This window comes from Chaetodon trifascialis, chromosome 14 (assembly GCF_039877785.1).
Source record: "Chaetodon trifascialis isolate fChaTrf1 chromosome 14, fChaTrf1.hap1, whole genome shotgun sequence".
Taxonomy (NCBI): domain Eukaryota; kingdom Metazoa; phylum Chordata; class Actinopteri; order Chaetodontiformes; family Chaetodontidae; genus Chaetodon; species Chaetodon trifascialis.
This window is the reverse complement of record NC_092069.1, coordinates 27,091,591-27,103,947: the sequence shown is the minus strand read 5'-3', so window position 1 is coordinate 27,103,947 and position 12,357 is coordinate 27,091,591. Positions and strand designations below refer to the sequence as shown.

The 12,357-nt window shown below is 47.6% G+C and overlaps 1 protein-coding gene across 1 annotated transcript in view; it reads right to left on the bottom strand.

The window, feature by feature from the left end:
- Positions 1-11,348, bottom strand: part of mgaa (MAX dimerization protein MGA a) — a 31,029-nt gene extending 19,681 nt beyond the window's left edge. Inside the window, exons 1-3 of the mRNA XM_070979424.1 lie at positions 7,184-11,348; positions 3,599-4,782; positions 62-1,877 (exon numbers count right to left, since the gene is read on the bottom strand). Coding sequence (XP_070835525.1) covers positions 62-1,877; positions 3,599-4,680 — 2,898 coding nt within the window. The 5' untranslated portion in view covers positions 4,681-4,782; positions 7,184-11,348. The remainder of the gene's footprint in view (positions 1-61; positions 1,878-3,598; positions 4,783-7,183) is intronic.
- Positions 11,349-12,357: the final 1,009 nt, after the last annotated feature.

The following is a 12,357-nucleotide window of genomic DNA, read 5'->3' as shown; positions in this document are numbered from 1 at the left end:
TCTATATTCAAGTGACATGTTTTAGAAACCCAGATGAAGCAGTCACTTTCTTTAGCTCTACCTTTGATGTGAACGAGATAAATAACTGCTCCTCCACTTCCTCCAAGTTAGGCTGCATGCGAGAGTAGGTGGAGTCGTCCATCTTCTGATCCACATCGGTCTTCCCGAGCCTTCGTAACCAGGACTTCCTCTTGCGCTTGCAGGGTTTCTTGGCTGGGATTGGTTGCACCTGCTGAGAGACCTCATGTGCATTTACTTCAGCTGTGCTGGGAGACGGGCAGGAAGCAGCCACAGCCACCGACTCCGTGTTTGAGAAGTCCACCCCCATCCCAAGGTCGTCATCGGTGGAGAAAAAGTGCACGAGGTCAGCGATGGAAGGTGTGGGTGACAATGCATCTCCATCTAATGAAGAGAACGTTGGAGACAGCGGCAACTGAAGCACGAGGGGAGACAGTTCTGCAGGAAAGGGCAGCGACTGTTCGGCTTCATGAAACGACGGGTCAGGAGCAGGCGTGGACGTGGACGTGTCAAAAGTCTGTGCTTCAGGGTGGGAGGGAGTCTGGGAAGGCAACAGAGGTGATGCATCAGACGCTACTGGAAGAGTCTGTGGTGTGGGCTGAAATGTCGTGAATGAAGCATCTATGTACGAGTCAGGCGGCGGCAACACTGTGTGCCACTTAAACACATGTGTCGTGGAGTCTTCGCCATGCGGCAGCTCGTCAGGAAGGAGCACCTTTGGAACGGACTCCGATTCAGGCGCCGAGTCCAGCTGTAAAGTGATCGAGGTGGGCAGGGAAGGCAAAGGTTCTGGAGAGCTTGCAGGCGACAAAGGCTCAAAACCAAAAGAAGAACACTCGGGGTCAGGGAGCAAGGAGTCCGACTTCACAGCGGGGGGGTCTGAAGGTAGTGTTGAGGACTCCGTGATGGCTGGTGTTTGTGGAGAGTCTGAGGCAGGTAACACTCTGTTGATGGGTGGTGGAGAAGAGGTAGCAAGGGTTGAGGAAACGATGCCTATAGATGTCCCAAGGGTACAAAACGGCTGGGTAATGGGTAACACTGGTGTACTGTCCTGCACCACTGGATCTGAAATACAGGCCAAGAAATCTTCAGCTCTTGGTCCCTTTGGGTCTGTAGTGGCATAAGCATCTGGAAACGATGGACTGAAAGGCTGAGCGGTGCTTTCAGCTGCTTGTCCATTAATAACCATTTCGTCAGGATGAAGGTGGGCACCAGCACACCCAGTGGCATGGCTGTCACATTCTGGGACATCGCCAGTGACGTCCTTCAAAGGACAGGTTGCATTACCCATACGATCAGAGGGCAGACATGCAGAAGCTGCAGCAGAACTCAGAGACTCAGATGGAACTGCTCGGGGGGGCGAGTCCGGCTTGAGCTTGGCTTTTTTAGATTTTGCTGAATGCTGTTTCAGAAAACGAGCGAGGGCTGGCAGAGGCAGAGGCCGTTTATGCTGCTTCACTTTCTCCTCTGACTGCACTTCAGGCTTAAACTTGTGGTTTGGGTCCACAGAGGAGGAGGCGTTCTGGGACGTGACTGCCTTACTGCCCTCAGAACAACCTGTCCTAACATTGTCCCTGCAAGGACTGAAAAGGTCCTTGTCTTCCTTAACTTTGCTCTTTGTTTCTACAGTTTCCTCTTTGGTTGCAGGTGACGTTTCCACAGGTGTTCTGGCAGATGCACGTTCTCTCTCAGAAACATCTCGTCCAACGCTTTTCAAAGCGCTGGTTTTAGTGTTGCTTCTCTCAGATCTGTGAGAGGTGCTGTTACTGATGGCTAGCTGCTCCAGGCTGCACCTTTGCAGTGAAACATGAGCTTCCCGAATCAGTTCAGAAAATAACTTCTGAGCTGGATGTGAATTGCTGCAGAGGAAAATGAAACAGTAGAAACAGACATTAGGGACAGACAGTATTATCACACTTCACTTGTCATGATAGACTGCAGAACTACACTATGACAGACCGCCTGGTAAACTCACAAGGACCTGAACGTATTAGTGTCAACGCTGACAGATGCTACCACTTTAAACCCACATTAGCCATGTTTCATGCACCTGGAAACTGCCTGGTGTTACAGATGAAGTACCACTCCTGTTCTGCATAAGGACTTTAAGACTCAAGGTGTGACTGGCTGCCATAAAGGAAACTCAGAAGACATCTAGGGTCCCCTCAGTTCAGTTCTAATCGCGGCTGTTTTAATTGCTTCATGAAACAGAAGCACAGGTATTCACCGCTGCGCTGATAGCTTCAGTATCTAAACGCACTCCAAGCAAATCTGGGAAAAGCTGAGTGTCACCGTAAACAGCTTACCCTTATGATATAGGATTCTGTCAAGCCACCAGAGCCTGAAAACAATGCGTGAAAATTGTTTGGGAAATCCTTCTGCTTACTCACAAAGCCATAAATGGCCAGGCACCTTCTTATCTTAAAGAGCTCATAGTACCTTATTGCCCTACTCGAACACTGCGTTCCCAGAATGCATTTCTACTTATGGTTCCTAAAGTCTCAAAAAGCAGAACAGGAGTCAGAGCATTTAGCTATCAAGCTCCTCTCCTGTGGAACCATCTTCCAGTCTTTGTCCGGGAGGCAGACACTGTCTCTACATTTAAGCGTAGGCTTAAAACTGTCCTCTTTGATAAAGCTTATAGTTAGGGCTGGCTCAGGCTGGTCCTGGACCAGCCCCTAGTTATGCTGCTATAGGATTAGACTGTCGGGGGACCTCCAAAGACACACCGAGCTCCTCTGTCCTTCTGTCCCTCTCCATCTGCACGCTTTCATGTCCTACCACGGCGTCTTACTAACTTAGCTCCTTCCCCGGAGTCTCTGTGCTTGGTCGTCTTGCAGGTTCCCATGGACAGTGGCTGAATCTGGACTGTGGATTGCGGCTGCGTCTCCTCCCTTGGCCCTGCCTGACATCCACTGCAACTGCTACTGCTGTTAGTCACACTTCCATTATCAGTACATCCATAATGCAGCATCTAACCCAACCGGTGGAGGCAGACGGCCGCCCACCCACAGCCTGTATCTGCCTGTTAAAAGGAGGTTTTTCCTTGCCGCTGTCGCCAAGTGATGCTCATGAGGGAACTGTTGGGTCTCTGTAGAAAAGAGTTTGGTCTGTTCAGCTCTGCATGGAAAGTGTCCTGAGACAACTTCTGTTGTGATTTCACGCTATATAAATAAAACTGAATTTAAGTGAAATTGAAAGATGAGCTACGCTGGTGTGCACCAGTGAAGCAGCTGCATGTTCAACACTAACACACACAAGGCCCCAGTCAGGATATGCAAAGACACTCATCCCAGTGCAAAGCTGTATCTTGTGGATAACTGGCAACACCAGTCAAACCCATCATAAAATACATGGCGTGAAGTGAGTAAAATATCTCTGTAGCCACATATGATCAAGAGAACATGAAGAAGAAGAGATACAGTAGCTAGCATAAAACCATTAGGTCATCAGCTGCAGAAACATGAAAAAATATTTCAGCCATGCCACTGAACAGTTAGAAGTGGGCAGTCATTCGTATACTTGCAAACCTGATGTCTGGTACAGAATCTGAGGGGGCAGCTGTCTCACTGTTACTCACCACGAACACTCCTCAGTGACCTTGGCAGCTGACTGATCTTCATCTGTAGTGGAGTTTTTCTGGAGGTCTCCTGACACCGAAGGCTTTGAGTCCACTGATTTTGAGCTTCTAGGTTTATGGTTTGCAAGCAAGGACTTGAGGCTTTGCTTCAGAGGTTGCTGCTCATTGGTTGTTGCGCCTTCATCTTTGTGTGAGTCTTTGCCAGAGTTCACTTTCAGTTTCAGGCCCCACAGACTGGAGCCATCTTCCTTCAGCCCTTTAGCAAACGGGTTGTAGTCAACTTTAAGCTGAGCAAAGCGTGAGTTCTGGAAAGCAGTGACTGCCATGAACTCAGTCTGGGGGAAAGTGAATGTGACCACACCGGGACCATTCAACTGTGCGTCTTCAGCTGCTTTGTCAGTTTGGACCACATGTAGTCGTGGCAAGTAGCGGTGCATCGAATGTAGGATGGTGTTCCCCTCTTGATCTGCGGGGTTGTTTGTGAGCTTCAGTTTATAAAAGGACACTGGATTCTGCATCCAGTGTTCACCTGTTGATGGGGACTCTGGATGGGCAAATGGTTGACTCTTAACATGGCACTCAGTCTTTCCAGCAACTTGCCAGCTCCTGCCGGTCCACTTGTACCGGTTACTGTCTAAAGGTTGAATGTCCATGATCAAAGAGTACTTCATAGATGGCTGCAAGCCAGAGAGTCGAAAGCGGCAGTAGGGAAACATCCTGCTGCCTTGTTTGGTCAGAATCATCTCTGTTCTGCATCTGAAGAACTCGTTCCACATGCTGTTGTTGTCCAGCGACACGCTGATGCCTTTGCAGATGCTATCAGCTGGCAGATTGTCTGACTGAGTGTTTGGTCTGGTGGGATGTTTCACAGCAGGAAGTCCACCACATGTCCTGATGGCGTCCTTTGATGGGTACACACTGGGTTTACCCATTGCTTCTGCCTCCTCACTGGTTACACGGGTACTCTGTTCCATCCCACCTTCGCTTGCCTTCCCTGGTATGGGAACAACAAAGCATGTGGGGGGGTGGTACCCTGCAGGTGCTGCTGTGAGGGCGGCTGCCCCCTCCTGATGGAACACCATTTCTTTCTGCTTCTTTGTAGAAGCCATGAACAGCTTCCAGACATTTAAAAGGTAGGAGGATCCCACTTCTTATACATCTGTGTGATGGTTCGAAACAGCATCCTGAAAAACAAAAACAATAAACTTTAGTTCACTATTTGACATTGAACATTTCAAAAAAATAAATAAATAAAAATAAACTGAGCAAGGACAAAAGGTCATAGATTTATTTATTCATAATGTTCATTGTGGTAGTATTTCGGTTAACCTCAGGGTTCTTCAGGACATAACTAGCAGAGGCTCCATGATAACTGAGCTATAGGATAGGGCTGCATCATCAGCATAAATTCACCGATATTCTGGGTTTGTCCCAAACTTTGGCACACCGAGTCACTCTGAGCTGTTGAATTGGTTCTAACAGATTCAGACCACATACACGGTCTGTAGTTATGCGTTATGAGTTATGGCAAAGCAAGTGACCGTTAGCATGTAGCCACCTGATCTTCACCAAAGCTACAAACTGTAACTGATGTGTGCCTCCTCCAAAATGTGACTCCTTCAGGGCACAGCAGCAAGAGAGACCACATTAAGACAACCGTTGGTTGTCAGTGTGGTCGACTGTCAACACTTTGCATGTGATTGCGTAGCAATAATCTTTTATTCAGTAACAACGCAGTGAACCTTTGTCACTCTACATCACAAATACAATAAAAGAATGTTAACACAAATATTGACGGTACAGAATAAAGGCTCAATACGTTTGATAAGTGACAGGTGAAATCTGAAGTAGCAGAACAGCCATATCGACTGCAGTCAGGAGCTAAGCTCAGCCTCACAGCTGATCCAACACAACTCCACATAGCTCAGCCTCTCACTTCACCCACCCATTCAAAGATGCCGTAGTTATGTATCCTAAATGTTTTTCAAGAAAACATTTCGTTTGTAGGTTTCTACAGTTGAGTCCATCCAGTTCTCATCTACACCCCCATTTAAAACTGTGGGCAGCCAATCCCTGCAAGCGTCCAATCCCGTTACTTACACCTTGCCCAGTGCTTACCACTGAACCACTTAGGTAAATAAGTAGATCCACGGATTCCATTTCTTATCATTTATGAGCTGCGTTTTGTCTCTGCTAGATGTGTAGGTAGGCGACTGATTAATATACGATAAGGTGATGTTTAGCACGCTGCTGTCTCTGACTCCGCATCCACACACACACCTCCATAAGGAAGCTTAAGCTTCATTCATAACATCCATGTATAATTCTCAATAAATGTGAATGCGTATCGAGGGCTTGGCTGAGCGGGAGAAACAGCTGAGGAGCTCTGACGGACAGTGACACTGTGGTCAAACTTGCATGAGTAACATGATTAAACCAGAGTGTATCAAGCATGGACGTAGTCTCCGTGACATCGCTCATGGGTTTCTGATGAGCCACTGTGAAGCTCAGTGACAGTGACTCCGGCCGATGCCATCTTGGCGGTGCCTGACTCTACCAAACTCCCGGCTAATCCAAAAACAGGCAAAGAAGAGGGTCGTGGGTGGAGTTGAGGCGGCACACAAGTGATCTTGCCGTTAAACTCACGCAAGTAACCTGAGGTTAATTCAGACAGCTCAACAGAAGCTTCAAAACATAAGAAAGTGACGTTGGTACAGTTCCAATAAACACAGTCGAAAGATGTTTTACGGAAATTTCTGAACCTTTTTAGAAACAAAACTATATGTTTGTGAGCTGTTTTTAAAGATTTCCATCTTCAGTAGCAACCGATGGGCTTGCAGCTAACAGCAATATTCAGGAACATAGTAAGAACTGGGAGATGCAACGACATCCCACTGGTTTGTGTCTACTCATGGAATGTGTTGACAAAAAGACAAAATCTAGACTAATGGCAGACTTGACCTTTCAAACATCCATTTGTCTCAGGGGAGAAGAAAACCCATCAGCTGGTGAACTTACTTGCTACCTGCCCACAGTTATATCTCTGCAGTTCGGCACTCACCGCAGACTTTGCATTTTAAAAATGTCTTTTGTTCACTACAGTTACTCTGTTTAGCTAGCTGGCATGTCTTAAAGACCAACTCTCATGCACCAGTGAGCAAATTCCAAAAGCAGACAATCTGATGGCCAGCAAACCATCCCAGGAGCTCGGCGGGAGCCCAAAATGACTTACCATTACTGAACACGTTGTCTTTATTACTGGTATCCCTTCATAATGCATGCTTAAGATGATGTGCATGTTGTCACTGACCAGCGGCATGTAAACTTAGCCTAAAGAAACATCCTATTAGTTAGACTAACTTAAGGGGTTTTGATGATGTAACAACTAATAACCATTTCTGACTAGTTCCACCTCGACATGTTTGACTTTAACACATCAGACGACATGTAACGCCTCAAGAGAATGTAGCTAGCTAGCTAGCAGCAGCAGGCCTGAGCCACTAATGGCTTCCCATGAAACACCGAAGCACACGGTCGTCTGGATGGGCCCATGAGACCATGTGCTCTGATGGGCACACAGATTACCTTCTGCATGGTCGAACAGATCAAGTATTTGGACGGTGCAACATTAATCCGATCGTTATCGTCTGTTTTCCCGTCGTAAAAGCCCCATCGACATCGTGGATCTTTTCTTACTGAGGATGAAAAAACTGCATGCGGCGTCCTTGCACTGTAACGTCACCGCCCGTCCTGCACTTCTGCGCAGCCTCGGACGCCATCTTGCTGCCGCCACCTGGTTCAAAAAGTCGTCCCGGCGACTCTCAGTACCGAAACCGGAGGATCCGTCGTCCATTATCTGCGGGAGAAGAGCTGCGGTACGGCGGGATGGAGTCTCCAGCGGTGTAGATTTACGTCTACCCGCTGGACCATTTACTGGATTATTCAGACCGCTGGGATGTTTCGGACAGACACCATGAGCCGTTAGGTCAGACGGACAGACAGACAGACAGACAGACAGACAGACGGCTGGATGCTTAGTTTTGTTTTGTGCAGTTTCAGTCAAACTGGTGAAAATGTGAAGAGCGTCAGGCGGACTCTTCGTCGTGAGGCTGCTTCGTGTCGGCTGAATTCAGACACAACGGTCCGGACCGTGTCCTGTGCCGAGCCGAGCCGAGCTAAACTTACAGTTAGCTAACATCACATCATCATGTAGGCTAGTGGAGGAGTGGAGCTAGTGACCGATGGGATTAGTTAAACATTCAGGCCGGATTTTAAATAAAATAGTCTCAGTTTAGCCTCCTGTGGCGACGAAATGGTTAATTGTGATCGCCGTGAAATGGCTTCTCTTCTGTTTCGTTACGGACCGTAATTGATGGCGGCGTCTCACAAAATGGAGCGTCATTGTGTTCATAGCGGTGTTACTTCTGAGTCATGAGGCAGGGGACCGTGTTTCCGCGCTCTTGCTCGGACACGGGTTTAGTCGTATTTGAGGCCGTGTTCGCGGCGGACTTCGTGGTGTTTACACCGCGCTGGGAGCCCGTGGAAAGACGAGACGACGTCGGAAATGTCGGCGCTGCTGAGCTGTTTGTGATCTACCAGCACGGACTCGCGGGAGGAAGTGAAACGTCTGAATGTGGTTATCGATGCGGGTTATGGTCGGGGACAGGGACCGCAGAGAAAACCTGAAGGACTGCGTCTGTCCTAAACAAAGAGCTGCAGCCATGATGGAGCTGCGGCACTGATAGCGTTTCTAAATGAGCCCTTTTGGGCCCGACAGTGAACTGAACCGCTGAATCCTCGACAGAGTCCGGCTCCATGGGTCAGTGGACAGGGCGGCGTTTCAGACAGGGAATACTGAGCTAGTTTAAGACTTTATTCCGTCCACAGTCACAGCAGGGAATGGACGCCTGTCTCCGCCACAGTCTTTAACATGTTCGGTTGATAACAGCAGCTCTGTGGGATCATTGACGTGTAACCGTGAGGGAAAGCGGTCAGGAAGAAACGGTCGTCGACATTTAACCGCACGAGCTTTTTTTTTTAATCAAGAGTGCGCGTGCTGTTTGTGCTGCAGGGGGCGCGGATTGCGGCGCATGCGCACAGAACAGTCAAATTGATGGCGTGTTAATTCTTATTAATTTTTTAAAAGTTTTTGGAGCCTTTCTTCCGTTCAACGTGTCGGTCGCGTGTGTTATTTGTCACCTGCCACCTTTACACCGTCCTCACGGATGGAGGTAATAAATGAGCTGCAGCGACATCTAGAAGTCTGTGGCCATGTTAGCTCCCAGGCTAACACACGGCTAGCAGCCACAGCCATTGGTTAAAGTGTGCGGCTAGCCAGGTAGCTGCTAGCAGACAGCAGTGCCGTGTAGACCGAGAACTAAACGTGCTAATCAGCTTGAACATTAAAGTGAATAATAAAAATCCAGATGAATGCTTAACTCAGTCTGCAGAGGTGTATGTGTGTGTGCTTTTTATGAAACCTTTAATTTAAATTAGTCCCTCAGCAGGGAAACAGCACAAAGGACAAAGAAGCAAGAAGCATCAATTAAGACAAGATACAAGAAAACTGACTCAACGGCTGAATTCACTGTTACACAAAGGAAATATAGATACTACACATATGATGCAGTATTTTTACATTGTAGTGGTACTACTGAAAAGACTGCTAATATCAAACTTCTAAGTTTTGTGTGGATAGACTGAATTACTGCTGGGACAAGGTGTGTCTACTGTCATGTCAGTGACTGATGTGTTATTTTTCAGGTGAGCCTGAACTCATCAGGTGACTTCGTCTGCAGTGGATTAAAGCTGATGGTAACAATAAGAAGCGATTCATAAATCAATGTGACACAAATAACACTTTATTCATTTGTCAAGAGTCTCACTCGTCTCTCTGTACAGATCTGAAGTCAGTGGTAGGCAAACAGGTAAGGACGTGACAACAGGAAAACGTCAGCTTCAAGTTTAGTTTGAATAAATTCAGGGTTTGATCTCTTAAAGGCATTTTTATATCAACTTACAAAACACTAAAATTTACAGTCCCTTGATATCCCAACATGAGAAATGGTGCAGACAAAAAAATCAAAGTTTAATTCAGACAAAGACAGGAAGTTAACTTTGAGAGTCAGTTCTACAATCAGACACCACCGACACAAAGCAGCTAACGTCCAGGATGGACAGAACGTCCAGGACGGACAGAATGTCCCAGACTGCTAAAATACATCATTTCATCTTTCAGTGCATCGGACTCAGATCTACAACATGTTAGTCTAAAGTTCGGTGAGGCTCTAAGGAAGCAGGTCCAGTGCAGATGACAGCGGTCCCACGAAATCTTCATTAAAAACGTGAACAGCTTCGTTTCACTGTTAGATGCTCAAAATGTACAAGTGAGTCAGTTTAAAGTCAAACGCTCAGTATTATGTACAGCGGCCGTCAGGGCCAGATTAACCCACAACAAGGCCCCCGGGCAGTGGTGGTGCTGTGGGCCCCCGGTGACCCCCCCACCCCCCAACACACACACAGCTCCCACTCTTGTGTATATATTAAACACACATTTATGTAGTGAATACACCAAAGAAGCACGACATGAACTTGAATAATAAAAGCCTGAGAACTAGATTTTGACCTGCGATGGATGGACACCTGGAACTGATGCTGCTGACACACTTCTTATCGCAGCTGCAGTTATTGATCCCTCCTCAGCTTCTCAGAGTCCAAGGTGACATCATCACGTTTTGTGTTGTCCAACCAACAGTCTCAAACCCAACGACTAAAAAAAATCCTGCACAGTCACAACTGAAACCACAACCTCGATCCAGACCAGTCAGGCCTCAGTGAAACACCAGTAAAACCAGAATCATGGCTGATTTTTAGTTGTGTATCACGTAGGACAAAGAAAAGCAGCAAAGTCTGACAGTAGAAACACTGCGATCAGTGACGGTCTGAAATGTGAGCTTCAAAAAATCCTTGTTCGTTGAAATAATTCACTTTCAGTTGAAGAACTAATTGATAATTGTTAAAGGAAAGCATCAGGACAGCTGCAATGGAGACTATAACCTGCTTTCATGATCTTAATGTAGCGTGAAGCTCAGTTCATGTTGCTGATAATATAAAACAAAGTTCATGAAGCCCATTAAAGTCCTCTTTAAAAAAGCTGATCATCTGTAAAAAGCTCAAAAATCCCTTGAACCTGAAACTGGCGACGGTGCTCAGCTCAGTCCGACCGTGAAGCTCGTCAACACGGCTGCTTTCACCGAGCTCACGGCGTCAGTCAGCGGACGCTTCAGCGCCGCGGAGCTTCGCCATCGTCACATGACCCAGGTGTGGAATTATGGTCACATGGTGATGTGTGGATGAAGGCTAAACATGGTCTACCTCAGCAGCCTGTCAGTATGCTGAGGACAGGTAATAATAATGCAGCGTTGCCTTCAGGCGCCTGTCGTTTCAGCTCCTAATGAGCTCTGGTGGTTTGACAGTATTACACACACCTGAGCAGCGAGGGTCTGAGCACCTTTTCCTTTTATCCACAGTCCAAACAATCGTTTGTGCCGACAGTGACGTGAGCTTAAACTCCGATTTCACTGCGACTGCTTTATTTCTACATCATGTCATCTGGATTGACATTATAGACCACATTAGTTTCAAATGTCCTCACTGTCCAGCTGTAGAGACGTCAGGGGAAGGTTCGTTTCACAGTGTGAAGACTGAAACAGGTGTTTACCTGCAGCTCCATCGGTCAGACAGGACCAGGCCAAAGGTGAGGAGAACAGATCAGCTCAGCTCGGCTCGGCTCGGCTCGGCTCGGCTCAGATCAGTTCAGCTCAGCTCAGCTCAGCTCAGCTCAGCTCAGATCAGATCAGATCGGCTCGGCTCAGCTCAGATCAGTTCAGATCAGATCAGATCAGATCAGATCAGATCAGATCAGCTCAGATCAGCTCAGATCAGCTCAGCTCAGATCGGCTCAGCTCGGATCGGATCAGCTCGGATCGGATCGGATCGGCTCGGCTCGGATCGGATCGGATCGGATCGGATCGGATCGGATCGGATCAGCTCAGCTCAGCTCAGATCAGTTCAGATCAGATCAGATCAGATCAGATCAGATCAGATCAGCTCAGATCAGTTCAGATCAGTTCAGATCAGTTCAGATCAGCTCAGATCAGTTCAGATCAGTTCAGATCAGATCAGCTCGGCTCAGCTCAGATCAGTTCAGATCAGATCAGATCAGATCAGATCAGATCAGCTCAGATCAGCTCAGATCAGCTCAGCTCAGATCGGCTCAGCTCGGATCGGATCAGCTCGGATCGGATCGGATCGGCTCGGCTCGGATCGGATCGGATCGGATCGGATCGGATCGGATCGGATCAGCTCAGCTCAGCTCAGCTCAGATCAGTTCAGATCAGATCAGATCAGATCAGATCAGATCAGATCAGATCAGATCAGCTCAGATCAGTTCAGATCAGCTCAGATCAGTTCAGATCAGCTCAGATCAGTTCAGATCAGATCAGCTCAGCTCAGCTCAGCTCAGATCAGCTCAGATCAGATCGGCTCGGATCAGATCAGCTCGGATCGGATCGGATCGGATCAGCTCAGATCAGATCAGCTCAGATCAGATCAGCTCAGCTCAGCTCAGCTCAGATCAGATCAGATCAGCTGATCTCAGGCAGCAGCAGCAGCAGCAGAGAAATGTCAAAGATCTGTTGGAGCTCACTGAGAAACAGAGTTTGTCCACTGGAGAGCGCTGACGAGTTGTTGAAATGTCA